General features: G+C 48.9%; 1 protein-coding gene across 3 annotated transcripts in view; it reads left to right on the top strand.

The window, feature by feature from the left end:
- Positions 1 to 24,850, top strand: part of ADGRD1 (adhesion G protein-coupled receptor D1) — a 180,081-nt gene that overhangs the window by 82,161 nt on the left and 73,070 nt on the right. For all 3 annotated transcript variants that reach the window (XM_077318836.1, XM_077318834.1, XM_077318837.1), the window contains 3 exons: positions 6,898 to 6,971; positions 8,477 to 8,600; positions 24,385 to 24,488. In XM_077318836.1, coding sequence (XP_077174951.1) covers positions 6,898 to 6,971; positions 8,477 to 8,600; positions 24,385 to 24,488 — 302 coding nt within the window. The remainder of the gene's footprint in view (positions 1 to 6,897; positions 6,972 to 8,476; positions 8,601 to 24,384; positions 24,489 to 24,850) is intronic.

The following is a 24,850-nucleotide window of genomic DNA, read 5'->3' as shown; positions in this document are numbered from 1 at the left end:
CGCTTCAGATATAGCTCCCAAAATATTAATTTACTTTGTGCTTTCTGACATTTCTTTGTTGATGTTGTTGTTTTGCAAAGACTTCAGTGAGACTGGAGTCAAATGAACCCAGAGCAGACAAGAACGTTTCAGGGTGTGACCGGAATCTTTAGGATGCTTTGGGCTGATCCTGCGTTGAGCAGGGGGTTGGACTAGATGGCCTGTATGGCCCTTCCAACTCTATGATTCTATGAATCTGTCTCCAGCAATTGCCATGAAGTATCTTTGATGCTCTCTCACCTGTGGGTTTATCCTAAAAGGAGACCAGATGCCATATTCTTAGGTCAGATACAACAGCACTGTCTTTCAAGTCAATTTCCAGGTTCAGAGGCACTGGACCCCTGAATCCCAGAGCCAGGAGGCAACATCAAGAGAAGGTCTTGGCCTCAATGATCCATTCTTGGCCATCCAGAGGAACTGGTTGGCCACTGTATGCGGTAGGATGCTGGATGAGAAGGATGACTGGAGTGATCTAGCAGGTCCCAGCAACTGTGCCCAGTTGTTGGACCTCTGGAATACCCAGTTGGGCATTGTGTGAGACAGGATGCTGGACTGGATGGACCACTGGTCTGACCCAGCAGAGCTCTCCTGATGATCTTATAGATTTCAGGTATGTTGCTGTGTTGGTCTGAAGCATCAGAACAAAGTTTGAATCCAGAGGTACCTTTAGGACCCATTATGCACGGGGGTTTTAGCGCACATTCGGGGTGGAATGGCAGCGACTAAAATCACCGATAACGCACGGAGCCGGCTGCAACTGGCCGCAGCTTCGGTGCATGCCGCCGAAAAAGCCGCGTCAGTGAAACGCGGAAGAAAGCGCAGCTTCCGGGTGACCGGGGCGCAACCAGAAGCGGCGCCCGGATCGCCGCGTGCATAATCGGTTATTCTGGGTTTTGCCGCCGTCGCGCCCCGCCCCGTACATAACCGGTATGCTTCGCGTCTTCCCCCTCCGCGTTTTCCATGTGACCCGAAATCGCCGTTTCGGCGGCCGTGCATAATGGGCCTATGACAGACCAAGTTTTACTCAAGATATAAGGTTTTTTACGGAAGCTCACACTTTCAGATACCTGAAGCTTTGCTCTGTTAATATTCTTATGTTCTTAACACAGGCTTAAAAGGAGAGGCTTCACTCTATTTACAGTATCTCCTTATCCTCTCCTACCATCTTCTTTCTCCGCGTTGACATTTTTGGATGGAAAGGGCTAAACTGTTAAACCGAGGAATGCCGTGTCCTTGCAGTCAAAGATGGGTTTGTTTTGACAAAGAATGATTCGTTTTCTTCTCATTTGCCAAGGAACTTCCACTAGAAGAGTTCAACGTGCAGCTATGTTTTTTTAAATTTATTTTTGGAATAACCCCCCTCCCAAGATACATAACCCAAAATACAACCTACCTGATCTTGATATGTGCTTTCCAGATTCTTGTTTTTAAATTATGTCCGTCATATAGGCCTGATTATGCAATCGGACCATTATCGCTATGCTTCCATACCGAATCATGGTTTAAAAAGAAATTACCCATCTTACAGTTATCTGCCATATCACTGAATCGCTATCTGGAATGTATAAAAAATACAGAAATGGCTTTTCTCTAAGAGATTAGAGGCATAATTAAAAGTGTGGGCAGGGAGGGAGGAAAAGGGAAGAAGTCAGATCAAGTTATCATGACTTTCATCCCTAATGGAGGCTTCTCCCCACCACCAGCACTGGAGGGGACAGATCCTGCCCCCCAGCCAGAAAACTAGAGGTGTGCTGGTGGTCTGGCAGTCTCAGGGGATTCACCAGCACTAGGGTTGAGGGCTTTTATTGTTATTTTTTAAAATGTCAAATAACTAGCAGTTCATCAATATAACAGCAGAATGCTAGGTATCCCAGTTCTTTGATTCCAGTCTTTCAGTTTTTTAAAAGTAAGCAGCTCTTTTCATTGCCAAGATATAAATGAAAAGGTTTTGCTTCACAATGGAAGGAGCTTGCAACCTACTTATGAAATGAAAGGAAATTCATAGAGATATTCCTATCTCCAGTTGTCAGTTTTTCTTTTAAAGCCCATGACATCCCAGGAGAAAAATCATCATTGTTCCTGGAATGTCAGGAATGTTTTACATCATTACATTTAGGTATTTTTAATTTATTGTTTACCATGTGTGTAGTGTAGCCAGGAGATCCTATGATTGTCTGGCAGCCAGGTAAGGTACGTTCAGAGGTGGTTTGCCATTGCCTGTCTCCATATCATGATCCTCATGTTCCTTGGAGGTCTCCCATCCAAATGCTAGCCAGGGCCAACCCTGCTTAGCTTCTGAGATCTGACGGGATTGGGCTTCCCTGGGCTATCTCTGTTGAGACGAGCAAGGGCTTTCTTATCCATTGGGGTATAATTTTGACTCTGGTATATCAGAATCCACACCCGTAGCCCTTCCCTGTTGGCGGGCTAGGCCATCACAGGGGTGGACCAAGGATGGATTGCACCTGATTGGAAAGCTTATAAGGGAGAAAGGTGCTCCTGTAGGTACACTGGTATTTGCCATCCCAATTTCTTGGGGCAGCAAATCCCTCAAGTTAATTTTGCAATGAAAAGATGGCCTTCGTGTCCTTCCCGATGCTTCACAACCCTCTCTGTTATTCCACGGAACATCTTGGGTTCATAGTCTCCCTCTTTTTCTCTCAAAGCCATCTTCTCCAAAACGAAGGCTAAAAGGAGCCGTTCTGCCTATATAAGTGGAGAAACGTAGGGTGCTTTGTGATTTTTCAGGAAGGAGAAAACCTTGTTTTGGAAAGAACAGAGGAGCGTGGGTAAGAACGTGGCTCCACAAAGAAGCTTATCTGTTGTACGGGAGCCACGCAGGGTAGCGAGGGACGGAATCCAACAGCATATCTCTTGGCAGAGACAGGGAATTATTTATCAGCCGATGCAGAGATAGCTCCTCTGCCCACGTCTGACTCTCCCTTCTTTGGTCTTGTGAGAGACAAGAAGGAAATTTGCACCGTTTTCATTCCCATGTGACAAGGCAGGCGCTATCACCTCTGCTTCCGCAGTTTTCGGTGGGGCTCCGAATTTGTCAGACAGGTCTTCCTTTTGATGATTTATGAAAAGAAATGGAGAACAGACAAAAGGGTGGCGGTGGCGGTGGGGAGAACTCACCACAACTCAGAGGACGGCTCCAGATGTCTCTGGGATGTCAGATTTCATGTTGTGGCTCTTCTGCCACAGCATCATGAAGTTGGTTATACCTGTGACAGATTCCCTGCCTGCCCTTCATGATTTGATGGATGCCACTGGGATAAGTCGTCCTTTCAAAGCCCACAGGGAAAGTAAAGCTGCCAGCCTCAGACCAACACGGCTACCCGCTTGAATTTACCTTCTGGCTCTTGGAGAATTGTGGGGAGATCCCAGCGAGGGCAGGGGCTACAATGAAATACAATGCGATAGAGTAGGGGTGGCCAGACTGTGACTCTCCAGATGCCCATGGCTGACAGTTCCAGGGGTTTATGGAGGTTTGGGGATGGAGCCTGCGGGGGGCACAGGGGCCTCAGTGGGGCACAGTGCCACAGTCCACCCACCAAAGCAGCTATTTTCTCCAGGTGAATTGACCTCTGTAGTCAATTGTGAGTGGGTGGGAAGAAGGGATTCTGCCTGTGGCCCTTTCTTGTATGCCTAGAGAAACGCTGATCAGGAGGTGAATTTCTTCCAGGCCAGGCTTGCCAGGGATTCTGGTTTGTTTTGGAAGGTATAATCTAGGCATGGAATTAGGGTCACTGTGGGTGGGCAGGTAGTTGTGACTTTCCTGCATTCTGCAGGGGGTTGGACTACAGGACCCTGGAGGCCCCTTCTAACTATGATTAGTGGTTCTAACTTGGTGCAGTGGCTAGGAGTGCAGACTTCTGGCAAGCCGGGTTTGATTCTGCACTCCCCCACATGCAGCCAGCTGGTTGAACTTGGGCTCACCACAACACTGATCAGTAACAGGGCTCTCTCAGCCTCACCTCCCTCACAGGGTGTCTCTTGTGGGGAGAAGAAAGGGAAGGCGACTGTAAGCCGTTTTGAGATACCTTCGGGTAGATAAAAGTGGCCTATAAGAACAAATTCTCCTCCTCCTCCTCTTCTTCTTCCTCCTCCTCCTCCTCCTCTTCTTCCTCTTCCTCCTCCTCCTCCTCCTCCTTCCTGATTCTATGAGCTGTAGTTCTGGCAACCCTAGCAGGCTTGTGCCAACCCATCATAGCTATCTGTTGATCCCGGCTCCTGCGGAGGTCAGTCTGTGATCATCATGGTAGGGAGTGGGCCACATATGGATTTCCCAACCTGCCCTTCCCTTGCTGCTGTATCATGCCAGAAAGGTGCCTTTGCCGTGGAAGGAGATGGTTGGAATGTACGTGGCCGGAGAACCTGGCTGTGTCCTAATCAGCACGCCCAGTGCATGCCTCCTTCAGTCCTGCCTGGGAAGAAATGTATGATATAAATGAGAACAGAATGCTGTCAACAGAAGGCACATATTCACTTCCCTGTTTATCATGCCGTTCGGCCAAGTAATGGCTCCCATAGTGCCTCGCAGGAGTCAGAAATCCCGTATAAATGGAAAATTAAAATCGGATGCAGAGGGGAGACCCTCGTCGGGGTGGGATCCGGGCAGAACAGAGGTGTGCCTGTCTGCCCTCTAATGGCCTCAACAGCAGCTGATAATATAGCAATGTTTTATGCCCTGTGCTGGTTTGGTGAGAATATTTTGTTCCGTGGTGTCCAGTGGCTAAGAGCCATAAGCAGAGAGACGTGGCTGAGGTTGGCCGTAAAGATCTTCTCCATCGGTAGTCGGGTCAGGAGGGCTGAGGTTGCCAGATCCAGTTCCCAGGGTGCCACAGGGTGAGAGCAAGTGATTTACCGGATCGTGCTGAAATGATCCAGATGTAGAAGCCAAATAAGGCTATTTAGGAGTGGGGGCTTCTAATCTGGTAAGCCTGGTGGGCTTCCCCACTCCTCTACATATAGCCATTGAGGACCCCCTGAAACATTCTTCAGGCTTTGAGGAATCCCAGAAGTAGTGTGATCGTGCAGAATATGGTTGGAAAGCAGAGCTGGGTACATGCCCACCTGGGGTCCCTCCCCTTCTCACCCCCTCCAGGCCCATCATTGGCCATTTTGGGAGGGGTGGGTTCCACATGACCATATATGGTCCTCTCACCCAGTAAATGTTTAAAACATAAAAAAAAATTAAAAATTAATTAACTCCCACCCATTTGGGAAATCCAACCAGAACATCAAGAAGCCTCAAGGTTTCACAAAACCCTGGTTGAGAAAGGCTGATCCTGCATTGAGCAGGGGGTTGGACTCGATGGCCCATATGGCCCCTTCCAAAAGCTTAGACGGAATCATGGAGCACAAGTCAATTCATGGCCTCAACTTTTGGGGCTAAAGGGAATCTCCATATCCGAGTAGATCAGATTCTTGCCTCCCTCTTATGAAAGCTATCAGACTGTTCAAACAAGGTAAATTGTTATCACACTAAGATCCTTGCACAATGAGACGAGCGGCTTGCTTTTGCACCCGTGTATATAATTTCAATACTAATGATGCCAAATGGAGGGCGGGGATCGAGTCCTAGAATTATACTTAGTGTCCCGTGGCTATTTTTACATTTTTATGGTCCTTTAAATCATTCAGTCTAATTTATTCAGTTCAATTATGTTGTGATGAATGTCTTGGACCTCGTAAATGGTCTATTTCTGGCTCTGGGGATTACGATGATGGTTTTAAGCTTGTAAATTGTATCTATGACCAGGCTATGACTATAATAATAAATCTGATAAACTGAAACATGTGAATGCTAGTGGTAGGATGCAGCATCATTGTGTGTGTGTGTGTGTGTGTGTGTGTGTGTACGGGAAGGTCTGTTGTGTCTCTAGTCCTACCGAGGTCTGAGCTTGAGGTCCGAGGCAGGATCGTAATTCTGGGAACGTGATTGGCCATTGTGTGGACAGATCCCGTTTGCCAGATCCAGTGTTCAAAGTGAAACTGACCCAAAGATCTTTTGTTCCTTAGTTGTATATAAATTGTGGGTTTTGTGTGTTTATCTCTAGTTCAGTTTTCATTCTCTGTACCATCGCACGGGGATCACGATAAGTGTTGAAATGAACTCCCAGCGTCCTGGGCCCATTCCTCACACAAAGGATAATGCACTTTCAATGTGCTTTGGCACTTGGATTTTCCTGCGCAGAACAGGAAAATCTACTTCTAAAGTGCATTGAAAGTGCATTATCTATTGTGTGCAGAATAGGCTCTGAACCCAAGAATCTATGTCAGGCTTTCTCGACTACGGTTTGGTGAAATCCTGGGCCTTCTTGACAGCCCTGGAAGGGCTTCCCAAATGAGTGGTAGTGAATAATTTTTGATATATTTTTAAAATGTGTTAACATTTATGAGGCGTTATGATCACTCATGGTCATGGAGGCCTGCCCCCTTCCCCAAATGGCCAATGATGGGCCTGGAGGGGGTGGGAAGGGGAGGGGCCCCGGGTGGGCATGCCCACAGCTTCCCAACCAAATTCTGCACCATCGCACCACATCTGGGGGTTTTCGAAGCCTGAAGGGTTTCTCAATGGTAAAAAAGTTGAAAGGTTGGTCTGTGCCCTGATTATTTGGCCAATGCATGATAAAGGATGCTAAACAAGATGGGCCTTTGTCTGATCCACCAGGACCCTTTTTACGTTCTTATGAGTCTTCAGCAAGAAACCTAAAGAAAGCAGGGTGTGTGTGTGAGTGTCTGTGTATCAGAACGTGCCAGTTTTGTTTTGTTTTTCTGCTTGTGACATTCTCCGATATCCTTATTGTACTTCACTTCTGAAACATCTTTCTTTCTTCCCTTTCCTTCCAGACTGCCCTCCAGTACAGCCAAGCAGTGAACAAAAGCAACCACGTGAAACTTTACTGTGCTTTTCTGGATTACAGGTACATGATGACATGGCTAGGAATGCATTCCTATTTGAAGTTTTTGAACACAGAATGGAATGTACATATGTATGCATATATTTATTACGGTTTAAACCAGAACAATACAGAAGCAGTAAAATGTGGTACATATTTGCCAATGCACACCACTCCAATATAAGTATATACACATGCATCTATATGGGAATGAACCAATTATTAAAATTTAGCACTAACATTTATGACAAAAATTAAAACTCAAATCAGAGATGTCAAGGATGACTTTTGGGCAGTTATACAGTGCTTGGTTTGAATTAAGTATTCTCAATCTCATTTCTCATAACGTAGCCCTGCTGGCACCATGAACTCTATAAACCGTCAGACAAACATTTTTTCTACAGCTTTGGTAATTTCAGGAGATTCGACCAGTAGGTTATTAAGTATAAGAGATAGAGATAGAGATAGAGATAGAGATAGAGATAGAGATAGAGATAGAGATAGAGATAGAGATAGAGATAGAGATAGAGATAGAGATAGAGATAGCCTTTCGATAACAGTGGCGGGCAATGAGTCGGGTCGCTAATTTGCCTCTCAGATTGCTGGTAATGAACAGAATATGTATAGAGTTCGCGGAACATATGGCGGACGTCAAGCCCCACGCTTCCCTTCATTTGGAGAGACCTTTACGGCTCATTTACCTCATGGAGGTTTAGAGGCAGCTGTCCTAGGGCTCACGTTTTGAGACAGTAGCACCTGTCCCTGTAAACCGGGAAGGAGAAGCTGTTTTGACCACACCGTCAACCGGAGCAGAGAGCTCATGGCTGTGGGCAAGGAAGCAGGGGGTGGGATCTTAAGCCCCTTGGCTTGGATGCTGTTATTATTGGACGCTAACCACTACAGTCACCAGGCGGCTTCTTCACTTTCAACCACTACAGGCAATGGGTGTCTTCTTAACGTTTGAGCCTTCAGCTAAACCGCGGTGCCTTTCTGGCTGTGTACCTGTCATCCTGACTCATTGAAGTGCTCTTAAAATGCTGTCACACCAATCCAGGAGGTTGGCACTGCACAGAGTAGGTCTGAGGGACGTTAGCGCGCAAATAATGCCGTCCTTCTGGAACCTTTTTGCTTCGGGGGCAGTTTTAATGATGGGAAAGTTGTCCTGAGATCGCTCTTCCTTCCTTTCTTCTGCAAAGCTCCATGGGGGCCTGCCTCTTCTAATTCAAAAGCTCCTCCCCCCCTCCCATTTGGAACTTCAATGACAAAACGTCACCTGCATATTTTTGGCCGATTCCCGTTGTGTTAATGTGATGTATAAGCTTCTGAAAAGATTTTTTTCCCCTCCTCCTCCTTTTTCGTCTTCTTGTTTTGCTTTGGGATGATATTTGAGTTTGTTAAATTGGAGGCAGTGAAGAGTTTTCAAAGTAAGGGTCCACCCCCCCCCCCCCCGGCCCCAGACTGTAGTTTTAATTGGCTGTGCTTAACACGGAGGGAATAAAATGACAATAATGCAGTTCTCTGCTTTGCAGCCACGGGAGGGGCGTCTGGTCTAATGAAGGCTGTGTGCGGGAGGATGGCAACCTGAGCTACTCCGTCTGCTTGTGTAACCACCTCACCAACTTTGCCATTTTGATGCAAGTCGTCCCAATAAAGGTAAGGCAAAATGTCCCCCCCCCCCCCCCCGGGAAGAGGGTCTATACTAGAGTTGGCCTAACCAGTTCCTTCCTTCCTTCCTTCCTTCCTTCCTTCCTTCCTTCCTTCCTTCCTTCCTTCCTTCCTTCCTTCCTTCCTTCCTTCCTTCCTTCCTTCGACAACATTCTGGCCCCAAAACCATCCATCTTGCATTGAATGCAGAACATCTCAGAATCGACGCCCCAAGGAGTGATCCTGCCTAAACATATTGCAGGCTGATTAATGCTATCCCGTCCTGCCAGTGGTGGCCAAGTTCTGTGACATTCACAGGGGGTGGCCTCAAAAGACTGTAAGACAGGATGCTTCGTTTGCGTGTGTGTTTGTGTGTGCCAAGCAGCATGGTGAGGCCAATGGATTATGCAAGGGCCAGGCTTCATATTTCGGTGTTGTGTAATGATGGAGGCCACTGGGGATCTGACTCTCGGTGTAGTGGTTAGGAGTGTGGACTTCTAATCTGGCAATTCTTCACTCCTCTACAGGCAGCCAGCTGGGTGACCTTGGGCTTGTGGGCACTGATAAAGCTGTTCTGACTGAGCAGGAATATCAGGGCTCTCTCAGCCTCACCCACCCCACAGGATGTCTGTTGTGGGGAGAGGAAAGGGAAGGAGATTGTCAGCCACTTGGAGAAGCCTTCTGGTAGAGAAAAGGGGCATATAAGAACCAACTCTTGTTTTTCTTGTTCGCCAGCAAATTAGGAGCCACTTGGCCTTGCTCCTTGTACAGAAGGAAGTCATACCATAAACAGGGAAAGTTGGAAGCAGGCATGGATGGTGGTGCCCCACATTCAAGGGGCCTTGCATATGACTGTTGTAGGGTGTGTCTGGCATCCCTAACTGCAGAAAAGAGCTGCTTTGGAAGGGGGGCACTATGGCATTACACCCCACTGGAGTCCCTCCCACCCCAAAAAAGCCGGCCCTCTTTAGGCTCCACCCCCAAATTCCCAGATATTTCCCAACTTGGAGCTGGGAGCTCTGGTGATAAAGGCAGCTGATCTTTGTTCTCAAATGCACCTTGGATTCGTCACGTCCCTGTGCCCTTGAGCGTGCCCATCTGGTGCTAGCAATTGACCTTCCGAGAGAAGATGCACCCAGAGCCTCAAACTCCAGAAGCTTTCGAGGGAAGCTCCGCTAAAGGACCCTTTGATGGATTTGTAGGTCTGTTAAACGGCACTTTAACATTCCAGCCCAGATTTAAGATAGGAGCCCTTGAGACATGCCTGCGTTATGGGAAGGCGCTTTTTTTATGGCGCACGAGGAACGTAAGGAATGGGAAACTCCAAGCAGGCAAACATTTCTCCGCTGCGCTCCTTGTTTTTATAGCCTCCTCCTTGGTTGGCTGGCGAGGCGGATGAAACCACCCCATTGCTCGCATTTCATTCTCCGCTGTCTTTCCAAGAAATTTCCTAAAGAGCCCGGCGGCTGTTTCACAAAGTTCGAGCCGGAGACGTTTCTCCAATACCGTCTGGCATTTGCCTGCTCCGGATTGCGCAAGGTGGTGGCACCGGTTTGCTCGGCTCTGGTTAGACCTCGCTTAGAGTACTGTGTTCAGTTTTGGGCACCACAGTTGAAGAAGGAGGTAGAGCACTGGTTCTCAACCTGGGGGTTGGGACCCTTTTGGGGGGTCAAACAACCCTTTCGCGGGAGTCGAACTACCCTGTCACAGGGGTCGCGGCAGAGCAAGCAGCTTGGCTGGGGGGATGGCGCTGCCACTGTGGCTGCTCCTCCTGCAGGCGCCCGTGCTTGCTCCCAGCTGCTCCAGCAGCGCCTCCAGCACAGTCCAGTCTCCCGCCAGGCGCTCCAGGTGGTGTTGCAGCTCGACGGGACAAGAGGCAGAACTGAACTCAGAAACCCCAGGAAAAAAAAAACAATTTCTACACAATCGCGAACAATGGATCTTCACGCCATTGGTCAGTTTCGGTTTAATTTCTGTGAAAGGACACTTGCAGAATTGTATGGCTGGGGCTCATCACAACAGGAGGACCTGGATTAAAGGGTCGCGGCATCAGGAAGGTTGAGAACCACTGGTGTAGCTTTAGCTGTATGCGGATATATAGATATCGGTCTATCCAGATAGATATAAACATTTAGAGACAGAGAGAGAGAGAGATCTAAAGGATTACGAGGAGGACTTGCTAGCGGCGACAGCCTTGGGAGGCCTTTCTTTTCCCCCGCTTGTCGGATCTTCCTAAAACCTCCTCCTCCGACGGAGAGGGGAAGGCAGCCGTTCCTGAGCTGTCATGTCCCAGGCACCTGCCCATCAAAAGGTTTAAGTACGAGCGGCAGGACCAGCAGGGGTACCCTCACCTGCAGGCAGAATCCCGGCAGCCCCTGCCTCCGTGTATTGTTTCAACAACCGGCTGAACAGCTGGTGACTGTATCCTCGAGCAGATCAAAAAGAGACCAGTTTTTAAACACGTACATCTCAGGCTCCGCAGGGGAGGGGAGGGGAGGGAGGGGGGTGGGTACTCTTCTTCAGACCTGGTTCTCGATGGGGTTTTCCTCTTTTGTAGCACTTTCTTTTAAGACAGCTTGATCGTGAAGTCTTGAAAACAAGCCTGTTATCCGGGATTCAGTAGAAAAGAAAACTTCCCACCGCCTCGGAGGGCCGGTCAGCCCAACGCAGCGGGCGACTGAGGGCTACCCCAGCCCTGTAAAAACAAGGCAAAAGCCAACACCTGCCCATTGTTATTGATAGGTAAAACCAATCTGTTTTCTTGATCTCCACCGGGGGAGTCTACAAAACATCTAAAAACAAAATACACAACCGTCACGAAATTCGTTCAAAACGAGGGCTGATTCAAGTTGGAGCCATTTAGGAAGTCAGGAGGACCCTCAAGTCCTGCAAGAGATGTGGGCCCTGACGGAACTCTCTGGGCCAGTGGTCCCCAACCCCCGGTCCGGGGACCGGTACCGGTCCGTAGATCAGTTGGTACCGGTCCGCGGCTTCTTCTCGTCCCCCTCCCCGGCTGCTGCCTCGGGGGCTGCCCTGCCACTCTGCCGCCAGCTCACCTTTGGTGCTCTCTGGTGGCCCTCATGGCTGGGGCTCCCCCTTGGTGTGGCACTGCACAGCTGCTGCTGGCAGCACCACCCAGCGGGCGGTGGAAAGTCAGGGGCACTGGTGGGAAAGCAAGTGGAGCAGGGGCTCAGGCGGCGGTGACGTCCCCCGGCAAAAGACTACCTCCCCCCGGTCCTCAGTAAAATTGTCAAGCATTGACCGGTCCCCGGTGATAAAAAGGTTGGGGACCACTGCTCTGGGCTACGCAGGGCCTGCAAAACGGAGCTCTTCCGCCAGGCATTTGGTTGAAGCTGTGCTGGGAATCCTGGGGTTTGACATCGGGTCTCCCCCCCTCCTTGGGCTCCCAAGGCCGGTATGTACCCCTGTTATACCATCCCGAATCTTGATGGGGACCTATACTGGATGGAGGACTGGAAGCCTTGAGGGATGAGTTATTGCTGTTACTGCCATGGCGTTTGTGGTTTTTGAGGATATTGGGGAGGGGGGGGAGAGATTGTATTTTATGATGTTTTATGATTATATTGTGTTTTTATGAAATATTTTATTGTGAACTGCCACCAGCCAGCTTGCTGCGAACGGCGGTATATAAATTTAATTATAAATAAATAAGCAAATAAACTTGCAAGTCCTGAGCTGCGCTAGGAGATTTTGAGTCTTCCTGCAAAAGGGAGCTCTTTCACGGGGTGTTTGGTTGGGGTTGACCGAACTGACAGCATCGACTGGTCCCCCAGAAACCCCTCCCCACGAAGCAAACATTCTGAACTGAGCAACCATGGGATTGTTAACAGGTTGATGTTGTTAAACGCTGTTCTCTCTGTTATTACTGTTACTCATTCAACGCGGCTACCGAGTTATACGGTATTGCTCCGTGCTCCCCCATGTTCCATGTAACCCGCGTTGAGCCACAGGGGAGGTCAGTAGATAAATATAATAAATAAATAAATAAATGTCATTAATCCATAGGTGTTAGATCCATGGGTTTAGAGACCAGCTCTTTCATTTCAGCTCTTTCTTGTGACTGGGGGTTCATTTCAGCTCTTTCTTGTGACTCCAGCATGATAGCACCAGAAGTAAAACTGCACCGAAACCCCCCCAACAAACCTTCACTTGTAAACAGTCACAGATGAAAGGATCATCCCATCAGTGAATGCTATTGGTCCATTTCACTTTAATCTTACTGGGATCTAGCTGCACATTGGTCAATTACAGTGCAGGTTTACGATCCTACAGACACAACAGTAGGATCTCCATTGGTGTGCTATTGGTAACGTCTTGCACAGGATGTGATAACGCATCCAAAGGAGCTCCTTAATTCCGCCCCTTCTCTTGGATCTTCTTTCCACGCGTCCAAGAATGACATCCGAAACCACGTCAGACTTGCAAGCAGATGGCTGTGGCAGACACATTATTTCTGTCGAATTTCAGAAACGGGACAGCCGCAACTATTTGTGGCCAAAACCACAGGCAAACATTCAAAGGTACTGTGGAAGGCGTAGTTAGAGGTCCTTTCATTAAAAAAAAAGAACATAAACTCGAAAACGAATTGTCCATTGTTTGCTGCATGGCTGCACCTTCTCAAGGGTCTTTGTTCCTCCCTCCCTCCCTCCTAGAACAGGTAGCTTTTCCTAATTTTGTTGTGAATAACAAGCACAAAAATGCAGCTGCTATGCAAAGTGCAATCCCTTCCTAATGCAATGTTACCAACTCTACATTTGCTTCAGTTTTTTTTTCTTTGTAGAAGCATGTATTTCAAACCAGTGGCATCTGTTTAAACAAACCGTACCGTGTATTTGAACATAAATCCACGGATCCCAGAGCAGGTTGCTCTCCCTAATTTTGTGCCAGAGCAAACAAGCCGCTTGCTGTCTTTTTTCTTCAACTAAGAACGGGACAACCCCGTGAAAAGAACTGCGGAAGGAGAAGTCGGGGCCTGGAGATCTGGGATTACAACTGATTTCCGGGAAACAGAGAGCAGCTCACCTGGAGAAGACTGGGGCAGGTGGACTCTATGCAATAGCTTCAACAATAACGTGACAAGGAAACGTTTCGATAAAGCACCGATCCTAGGGGAAAAACAGGTTTTGTTTTTATTTTTCCACCCACCCTCCAGCTCGGATTATGTTGCAAAACATTCTGGTCCAAGGAATCAAAACAAGGGGGACAGAGCCAAGCGTAATGGAAGATTTTTGACTCTTGACACACTGGCTGGCTTGGCCGGCACCAGGATTTCAGAGCCCTCGCTGTTTATTTTTGGAAAGTAATATAACAAGACGGGACACATGTGGCACTCTGATCCCAGGCTGGCATAGGCCCTGTTAGCAGAGTGATCAATTGTCACCCGGCGAGGCTGGCATTATTTGCGTCTTTATCGCTTGGCCGCGATGCCCGTATCGTGCCCAGCTCGCTGAATGGCATTCATTGTCTTTGCTAAAGGCTGGGGAGATGCACAGGGCCAGCTGGGGAAGAAGAGTGCATAAAACAGAAAAATGCCCGCTGATTAGCCATGATAGGACGGCTACCAGGTAGCTGCGGGAGAGACGTCGCCAGGTCACGGCTTGTCAGATTGGAAAGACCTGCATTTGAGTCCCTGTCGTGCTGTGATTGTTACGGAGTGGCCATGGGCCAGAGGCCGTTTTTGTGATGCCTAACGGGCATCACCATGGGGAGAAAGGGGGGAAGAACGGTGTGTGTCACCCCAAGATCCTTGGAGGAAGGAATGGGATTGAGGGTGTGGACGGCAAGCTAAAGATGAGCAGACAGGGAGATGGGGTGGAAAAGAAGGCGAAGGCTGCATCAACAGAGGCAACACATCAAAACTGCAAGATGGCCTAGTCCTGCTGCATACCGCATTTGTCAGACCCCACTGGGAGTCCTGAGTGCAGTTTTGGGCGTGGACAAAATTGAGGAGATCGACAAGGATGATCTGGGACCTGGGGACCAAGGCCTAGGAGCAGAGACTGAGGGCCTTGGGGATGTTCAGCCTGGAGAAGAGGAGGCTGAGAGGGGGCAGGATGGCTCTCATGAAGAATTTGAAAGGTTGTCACTTGGAAGAAGGCAGGGAGTGGTTCTTGTGGCTTTATTTTAGGGACTGGTGATAATTCTTTCTTCTGCATAGAATGCACGAATTCCGTGGCAACGTCAAAATCCCAGCAGAGCTGCAGTACTGTTTAGTCTTTTCCTTCTTCTCCGGACGAACATATATAAGAGCACATGACACATTCTTACAGTGAGTCAGATCCTTAGTCCACCTGGCTCGGTTTGGAGTTCTCTGATTGACAGCTGCTCTCCAGAGCCTCAGGCAGAGAAAGAAAGAGATCTCCCAGCGTCCTTTTACAGGAGAGGCTACGCATTGAACTCCTGCCTACAAAGCTTGTGCTCTGAGTAGGAGAAAATTCTAGGGAATTTTTACAGGGTTTTCTTGTTAGCTTCTCTTCCACCCCCCCCTCCAGCCACCCTCCCTGTTTAGAAACTGTTTCCTGCAGTTGTTCCATCTCCACAAAAGGTTTAAGATGCCATACACCTTTTTAAAGCTCTCCCTGCGCTTGTGAAGTGCCCTCGAGTTGCAGCTGACTTAATGTGACCCCGTGGGGTGGTCAAGGCACGAGGCAGTTCAGAGGCGGTTTGCCATTGCCTGCCTCCACGTCATGCCCCTGGAATGCCATCCAAGTACGGACCAGAGCCCAGCATGCTTAACTTGTGAGATGGGGCTAGTGCAGCCCTTCAGGATAGAGTTTTTAAACCCTGCTTTTTGTTAAAATATCTAATTTTTTAAAAATATGCCAGAATCATAGAAGAAGAGGAAGAGGAGGAGGAGAGAAATCAAACCTGATTCACCTGATTAGAAGCCGCTGCTGTTAACTACTACATCGCACTAGCTCTCATACAGTTGTAAGGGGTACCTAGAGGCCATCTAGTCCGACCCCCTGCTCAGTGGGAAGTGTTAAGAGCATAGCACTTGCTATGTGATCTGCGCTCTCTCCTCCCCCTCCTGTACTAGATTTTTGAGGGGTTAGTGGGTTGTACACCCCCATGGTTTTTAAATGTTTTAGGAGTCTGTTCTGTTTTGGATGAATGTCCAGAAGTGTTTTAATGGGGCTTTTAAGATGGACTGTTGTAACCCGCCACGAGCCAGTTATGAGAGTGACGGGCAAAGTCCAATCAATCAATCAATCAATCAATCAATCAATCAATCAATCAATCAATCAATCAATCAATCAATCAATCAATCAATCAGCCCTATTCTTCGCTTCCACTTTGCAAACCACATTAGGTCATTTGGTACTATAAAATCCCGGGGGAGCGATTTGGAAGCTTCCATTGTTTGTGAAAAATGGACGATATTTTGCAAAAGACATTTGAAGCAGGGTACGGTTGTTGGACTTGCCGGCCCATCTGCACAGCCTGAAGGGCCCAGCTGGGAAGGAACTGCAGCATTGTGCACGAGCTGCATGAACTTTTAAAGCCACGGCGCTTCAAAAGCAGGCACCGCTCGATCCCTCCGAGGCAAATCCTCGATGGTTAACGGCCAGTTCAGGCCACAGGTCAAGAGGACTCTCCTTTCCCTCCTGGCATCCCGCTGGCTCTTTCCCGGCTTGAACGCCTCCTGCCTTCGCTGACGTGACCGCCAACCGAGCGACTCCCAGCTTGGAGTTTGAGCCGAAGAGAGGAGTTGGGAGTCTTCTGAACTGTCTGTTTTAAAGGAAGCCCCTGCTGAGCTGCAAACGCCGAGAAGACAGTGAGGGAACGCTGCCTGGCAGCAGGAGCTCAGCAAAGGAAGACGAGGCAGCGTTGCTAAGAGCTTGGCTTGCAGCAAAGAACTCCAGCGTTGCGGCCCTCGCTTCGAGTAAATCCCGCTTGTTGTCGGGGTGCGCGCACTCTGCAATAGGGATTGAGAGCATGGTCCTAGCACTAGCAGTGAGAATGCGCCATTGGCTAGCACGGTGGATCCAGCCGGCTATTGGTCGTCATAATTGTCCAATCAAGGGACTCGGCTTAGGGCCAATCACAGGCTTTGGCGGCCACCTCTGAACTGTATAGAAGTCCGGATGGTGGACTGTTGGTTAGTTCAGTTGTGTGCGATCCATAAAGAGCTGATGTTTTGACATGTGAGCGAATTTGTGCTTATTGAAGCCACTGCTCAATAGTCACCGGCCCAAAGGCTGTAGCTGATGGGGCAGGAAATTGTTGTTATTGTTGTTGTTTCTGTTGCTGTTGTTGTTATTATAATTATTGTTTCCCACCACTCCCAGTATCGGCTCATGGCAGGTTACAAAGTGTCCGATAGAACCCCCAATAAAACCCCATTAAAACAGGTCAAAAACCACATAACAAGTGGCACAACCATGGCAGTATTCCACAATAATCCAACCCACAACCACCTCTAGGGAGGGTGGAAAGAAGAGCCAAGATGGTAATGGCCTAACTAGTGCCAGACTGATCTTCCTCACTGCCCTGGCCGCAACCATAAACCTGGTGGAAGAGCTCCATTTTGCAGGCCCTGCGGAATGCCGGAAGCTCCCGCAGGGCTCCCAGCTCAACCCTAGAATCGAGCCTCGCCTTCCTAAGGGGCTCTGGGCTAGGATGAAGCAAGTGAAGCAATAGGAAGAGCTGTTCTGTTGCTTATTTGTCTTGGTTCTTAATGATGCCCTGGCTTGGATGGCCCAGGCTAGGACCAATCTCATCAGAAGCTAAGCAGCATCACCCCTGGTTAGTCCTTGGATGGGGGACCATACAGGAAGTCCAGGGTTGGTCCACAGAGGCAGGCAGTGGCCAACCCATCCCCTGACTGGCTCTTGTCTTAAACACCCTACGGGGCCACCATGAGACGCTGTGCTGTGATGTCAAAATAATAACAATAACAATATATTATTTTTTATTACCTTGTGTTTTATTGACTGTCATATCCCTTTATGCATTTCGGGCCTCTTTTTTGGGGGGGACACGCTGGATACAAATATGTTAATGAAGCGTAATAAAGAGCAGAAAATTTAGGATGGGCCAGAATCGCAGGGTTTGTGGCACCCCGGAGACCAGCTTACCCAGTCCTTTGGCAGACGCATCCATGCGTTCCCAAATCCGCTTTTCTTGGCTGATGTCATAAACCCCCTTATTTGGAAGAGAATCTCACGGATAAATCCGCTGCAGGATCGGATGAGATCTGGCCCATTGGTTCTGATCTGGCGCTAGAGCCCTTGATGAGCATTACTCATTCTAGCCCGGAGCAATGATCCACGCCCAGGTTTGGGCTCCTCTGTTCTCTGATGCCTGCCTTGAAAGCTGTCTTGCTAAAGAGCCTCTTGTGGCGCAGAGTGGTAAGGCAGCTGCCTGAAAGCTTTGCTCATGAGGTTGGGAGTTCAATCCCAGCAGCCGGCTCAAGGTTGACTCAGCCTTCCATCCTTCCGAGGTCGGTAAAATGAGTACCCAGCTTGCTGGGGGGTAAACGGTAATGACTGGGGAAGGCACTGGCAAACCACCCCGTATTGAGTCTGCCATGAAAACACTAGAGGGCGTCACCCCAAGGGTCAGACATGACCCGGTGCTTGCACAGGGGATACCTTTACCTTTACCTAGTCAAACTGCGGCCAGATGTCCATGGACTACAATTCCCATGAGCCCCTGCCAGCGACATCTGGAAGGCCGCAGTTTGACTACCCCTGCTAAAGAGGCTCTCATTCCCAACTGAAGTTTCATTAATTGTGACGTGACCTTCCTCTACTCACAACCCAATGTCAGATTTTCGGGCTGAATGCCATTGGTTGAATTGTGACCTTCTGAGAAACAAACTGGCTGCTACACCTTATGCTGGGCTTGAAGAACTGATAGAAAACGTGCCTTCTTTTTTATTAAGGGGAGGGGATGAGAGAGAGAGGGAGAGAATGAATCTATCTATTTGTCTGTCTGAGCCAGTTTCGTGTAGAGAGCCAGCTTGGTGTAATGGTTAAGGGAGGCAGCTTCTAATCTGGAGAGCCCCACTCCTTCACATGCAGCCTTTTGTGAGTGACCTTGGGCTTGTCCCAGCCCTGATAGTGCTGTTCTCTCAAAGCAGTCCTGTCAAAGCTTTCACAGCCTCACCTACCTCACGGGGTGTCTGTTGTGGGGAGAGGAAAGGGAAGGTGAATGTAAGCTGCTTTGAGACTCCATTGAGTAGAGAAAAGCGGCATATAAGAACCAGCTCTTCTCCTTCTTCAGTAATATCAGCAGCCTCACTTCCCTCACAGGGTGTCTGTTGTGGGGAGAGGAAAACGAAGGTGACTGTAAGCCGCTTTGAGACTCCGTTGAGTAGAGAAAAGCAGCATATAAGAACAAACTCTTCTCCTTCAGTAATCTCAGGGCTTTCTCAGCCTCACCTGCCTCCCAGGGTGTCTGTTGTGGGGAGGGGAAGCTAAGACCATTGTAAGCTGCTTGGAGACTCCTTTGGGCAGTGAATAGTGGGGTAGAAAAACCAGCCCTTCTTCTTTTTCCAAGGTGCTTTGGGACTCCCCCAGGTTGTGAAGAGCAGGGTACAAAGCAACCAACTCTTCTTCCCCTTTATAGTTCAACTTCTAGCCCGCCACTCCCACACTGTGGCTCTTCTTCTTCTCCTCTGCATAGCAAACCCTGGCCTTCTCCACCAAAGAGGGCCAGCTGACCCTGCATAGCTTCTAGATCTGATGAGAACAGGCTAGCCCAGGCATCCCAGTCAAGGCGAGCTGGAGGGGAACCGCTGCTGTAACCTTATGAGGACCATGTGTGGTTCCTGGCATTTCCCCATTCCCTTTGAGCTCCACAGATGGATCACTGCCTCCTGACTTATAGCACGAGGGCTGCCATGTGTCAGCTAGGAAAACAAAGGCATTGTTAGTTACGGGAACAGGGGAAAACATCTTTTATCGAGGGGGGGGGGGAAGGAGAAACCCTGGAAAGCTCTTTCTTTGGACGATTTAACTGTATTATGTGGGGGTAATTAGCTTAAGTGGTTTCTCAGGGCCAGGAGAGACCCGGCTCCGAGCTTTGGCAAGCCACCAGTATATACTTATTTATCTCCCTTAAAGCACCTGACGGGCAGAGGAGGAAAAGGCAAGAATGGCCAGGGCCTATTATAGCCGTGTAATCAAAGGATTTTGTCTCTGCTTTCGTTTAACCTCCCTTGATGTTTTACTTATGAGATTAACTATTTATGCGAGGAGCCGTTCCAAAAGAATAATTCAGGGTCACTGAGCAATCTGTCATTTAAATGCTAAAAAGGACTCCCTGGCAGGAGGATGCGGCGAAAGGGCTGGGACCAAAACCGGGCAGCCAAGCCAGGCGACCACGGATGCCGCCTGTGTGCCATCAAACACGGACTCCCGGCTTTGCATTCGGCAACACGCCGCTTGGAAGCACAACCAGAGAGGGTTTGGGGGAGAGAACCGCATCATGAAAGCGCCTCAAAGAGATCTGGAAACATGTTGCAAGTCTGGATAGACCTGCTTTCCCCCTTAGGGCCGGGATGGCCAAACCGTGGCTCTCCAGATGTCCATAGACTACAATTCCCATGAGCCCCTGCCATTATAGTTCATGAGCATCTAGAGAGCCACAGTTTGGCCGCCCCTGCTCTAAGGGAACCGATTCTCTATCGCGGCCTTTTCCAAAGTTTTAACTGTGGAAGAGCCCCTGAAGTGATTTTCCAGGCTTCGAGGACCCTGGGAAGTGATGTCGGCTGGCCACGCCTCCCAGCCACACCCCTGGAATTGGCATTGGTCCCATTGGTTCTGGTTTGCCCCATTGGCTGCATTGCAATTATCCACCCACTGGATCATCAATTCACTCGCTGGCGTTTTGCTACAGAGCAGCTGATGATGACAATCGTAGACGGGCTGTAGATTGTTTAATGGAACTTGTCATCTTTTGGGTTTCGGTCCCCTTCCTCGGAGATTTGAGACGTTACATCTCCGGAGAGGTGCGCGTAGGGACAGGTACATCTTGTTCCTAGCGTGCTCGTGTTTATCCTTCGTGGACAGAAGGTGTGCTCCTGGTTAGCAAACCCATGGGTTCATCCCATTGGTTCTGGTTTGCCCCAGAGGGACAGACCAGAACCAATGGGGTGAAATTAATGCAAAAGAAATTCCGTCTAAACATCCGGAAAAAGTTCCTGACAGAGCAGTTTCTCAGTGGAACAGGCTTCCTCAGGAGGTGGTGGCTTCTCCATCTTTGGAAATTTTTAAACAGAGGCTGGAGAGCCACCTGACGGAGAGGCTGATTCTATGAAGGCTCAAGGGGGTGGCAGGTTAGAGTGGATGAGCGATAGGGTTGTGAGCGTCCTGCATAGTGCAGGGGGTTGGACTAGATGACCCAGGAGGTCCCTTCCAACTCTATGGTTCTATGATTCTAGGTGCTGCTACTATAGTGGCTCTGCTTCATGTAAGCTGGCAAGAAGGGAGCTGAGAAGGCAGCCCAGACCCCACCATACCACCCCACAACGGACTCCCCTCCCCCTTAATTTTTACACCTATGGCCTACTCACCAAGCCCCTCCGAGTAAAAGGGGTCAGTTCCCTAGCTTGATCCAAACCCAATTAGGCAGAAGGGGAAAGGCCGCGGACCCCTGGTTGGAAATCCCTACTCTATAGTCGGAAGAAAGATTGGGATTCTGGGAAATCTCTCTGTTCCACCTCGAGTGGAACTTCTAAAACCACAGGGTTTCTTTCCCATTGCCGTTTCCCCAAATTCCTGTAATTAGAACTCTGCTAAGCAGGAGCACACCTTCTGTCCACGAAGGATAAACACGAGCACGCTGGGAACAAGATATACCTGTCCCTACGCGCACCTCTCCGGAGATGTAACATCTCAAATCTCCGAGGAAGGGGACCGAAACCCGAAAGATGACAAGTTCCATTAAACAATCCACAGCCTGTCTACGATTGTCATCATCAGCTGCTCTGTAGCAAAACGCCATCTAGTGAATTGATGATCCAGTGGGTGGATAATTGCGATGCGGTGGGGAGGGGGGGGGAGGCGCAAATCCTACCAAACAGACATATAATTATTGACTCAATTTTGTGTGAATTCTTGCATAGCAATCAGGATCCGGGGGATTGGTTTCTTCCTGTCAGAGGGCTTTTTATCTATTAATGAAGCCCATCTTCTTTATTGGCACTTCATCCCCCCGCCCCCTGCCTCCCCCCCCCCCCCCGACCTGCATTGTGGTGTCTTCTCGTTTTGTTTCTTCTTCTTTCTTTTTTTTTAAAAAGAGAAGACTCTTTGTATGAAAAATTTAAGATGCTCCTCTTAAATTATGGATGGCCAATCATGCAAAGCCCTCTTTGGGGAAAGCTCATTGACTGGATTATGAATATGAAACAGTTTCTCCCCCCCCCTTTTAAAAATATAGCCACACAAATAGAAGAAATAATTTTGGTTCTTCCTAGGGAAGATTTTAACATTCACCGGGTTGGGTTATGGCCGACTTTCTCAAGTGGGGCTTCATGAAACCCTGAGGTTTCTTGTCTGCCCCGGAAGGGTGAGAGTTAATTAAGTTTTTCATATATTGTTAAAATTTGGTATTTATGGTGCGGTATGACCACATATGGTCAAGGCTACCCACCCCCCTCCCAAAATGGCCAATGATGAACCTGGAGGGGATGGGAAGAATATTTGGTTCTTCTATGCCACTTTTCTCTACCCAAATGAGTCTCAAAGCAGCTTCCAATCGCCTTCCCTTTCCTCTCCCCACAACAGACACCCTGTGAGGGAGGTGAGGCTGAGAGAGCCCTGAGATTACTGAAGAAGAAGAAGAGCTGGTTCTTATATGTTGCTTTTCTCTACTCGAATGAGTCTCAAAGTGGCTTGCATTCGCCTTCCCTTTCCTCTTCCCACAAGGTGGGTGAAGTGGGTGAGGCTGAGAGAGCGCTGATATCACTGCCGGGTCAGAACAGCTTTATCAGTGCCGTGCTGAGCCCAAGGTCACCCAGCTGGCTGCATGTGGGGGAGCGCAGAATCGAACCTGGCATGCCAGATTAGAAGTCCACACTCCTAACCACGACACCAAGCTTGGGTAGTGTATCTTGGGTAGGTGTGTCCCCAGCTCTGCTTCCCACCTACATTCTGCAAGATGGCTCCACTTCTGGGGTTTCTTGAAGCCTGAAGAATGTTTCAGGGGTTTCTCAATGTTGAGAAAGGCTGGGTCATGGGTTTGAGTTTTCGGCATTGGTTCAGATCTGCAGGCGTAAGAGGAGATGACGGGCTTTATCTTGGCACCCTTCTTGGATTTGACAGGTGGAGACTGTACTGCAAAGCAAAAACCATGTTGTCAACTGAACCGTTAAGGACATCAACATCCAGTGTGCAAAATAGAGGGCCAGGCACCAGCAATGGTGCATGTGTGATTGAGTGAATTATAGTCTCTCTCAGAAGGAACAGCAGAAAACCAGGAAGGAAAACCCCAGCTCTTGCGGATTCTTTCAGAAAGCGATTGCACGGAATGAATTAGAATGACTTCTATTGTTCCGTGCAGAGTCTTCTGCGGATTTGGCTCCTTGTTTTCACCAACCTTCACTTGGTGTGCTTCTCTTTGTGACGTGTCTTCAAGTTTCCCCCCATAAATGGATCAATTTCCATTGTTATTTGCGTGTCGCTGTTCTGTGTATACATGACATGCGCCGTGCATGGAAATGTCATCTAAACAGAAAAGAAAATTGTAGACGCAATGGAGACAGAGCTACAAAACAGGCGGCCAAAATGGGAGAAGGGGCAGCGCTGATGGTGAAACGGGAAACATCTCCCAGCTCTTGGGAATCTTGCTGCAGACAGGAAAGTGGCTTTCACCTCCCAGATGGAGGCGGGTGGGAAAGAAGAAAATGGGCTGAAATTATAGGGGAGGGGGCAGTGAAAGCTCTTTGGGGGAAAAAACACAGAGCAACGTTTGAGTCCAGTGGCAGCTTTCAGACCCCAAAGTCTTATTCAAGGCATGAGCTTTCATGGGCAAGCACGCTTATTTGGGATCACCACCTTGCACGCAAAAGCTTATACCTTGAATAAAGCTGACACGCCGGCCCACCTGAATATATCTTCATTGGAACAAACAGTAAGTCACAATGCAACACAGGATGGTGCCTGCTCTGCCTGCTGCAGCTCCGTCCATGGATGTTTCGCTCCCTCCCTCCCTGCATGCTTCCTGCATCCCTCCAGTGCAGCAGTGAGTGATGGAGCAGCACGCATGGCAGTTCCCAATTTTCCACTGGCACTGCAGCGGTGACTGCTCTGGTGGCACGGGAGGCGAGGGGCTGCAGTGATTGCCCCTTTCCGCTCTCGTCTCTCCTGGATGAAACATGCCACAGCTCTTGTTCTCGTGGGTGTCCGAAAAGAAGGGACAACAATCCTCTAGCTCACGGGTGGCCAAACCATGGTTGTCCAGATGTCCACGGGCTGCAATTCCCATGTGCCCTTGCCAGTGCTGGCAAGCTGATGTGCTAGTGCTGAGAACTTTTTGCCTGGTCGCTGAAAGCTGCCTTCTGTAAGGCTGGCTATCAATCCTTCTGCAGGGCACGTCGAGTGGCTGCTGTCGAGTTCAGCACCGTTGGCAGAGCTTTCTATAGCTCTGCTGTCCTTAATCCCTTGTTGGGGTATGTGCGATATTATGTGACTTTGCACCATGTTGTAATGACATAATCCAACCCTCCCCCCCACCCTCGCTCCAGGTAAATTGTTTTGAGCTCATTTCATGCAGAGGAAACCTGTCCTCTGGAATTGAACTTTTCCTTTCTTTCTTTGCCCAGGTCCCGATCGGTCACCAGATGGCGCTGGTGTCAATTAGTTACATCGGCTGCTCCATGTCCATCTTCTGCTTGACTATCACCCTGGTCACGTTCGCCATTCTGTCGTGAGTAATTTTAACTTTTCTACCCACCGAGCCGATATCTATCTGGAAATATCAGATGTTAAAAGAGAGAGAGAGAGGGAGAGAGAGAGAGAGAGAGAGAGAGAGAGAGAGAGAGAGAGAGAGAGAGAGAGAGAGAAAGAGCGTTTCATTTCAAGGAACCGGACTGGGTGCTCTCAGGTGTTAAGAGTTTCATAAAAGGTTATTAATTCCTCAAACCCTTTTAATTAGATTCTGCATATATATTTGTAACAGTCGGCTGGGTTTGTTCCAAATTACTTTAATTTCCTGAAATCGGGACGCTCTTTAAATAGTAAGTTATTTCCTCCCGATTTAGTCTTCACCGGTTCCCCCGGCCGCTCGTC

This window comes from Paroedura picta, unplaced genomic scaffold (genome assembly GCF_049243985.1).
Source record: "Paroedura picta isolate Pp20150507F unplaced genomic scaffold, Ppicta_v3.0 Ppicta_v3_sca26, whole genome shotgun sequence".
Taxonomy (NCBI): domain Eukaryota; kingdom Metazoa; phylum Chordata; class Lepidosauria; order Squamata; family Gekkonidae; genus Paroedura; species Paroedura picta.
This window is presented reverse-complemented; position numbering and strand designations above follow the sequence as displayed.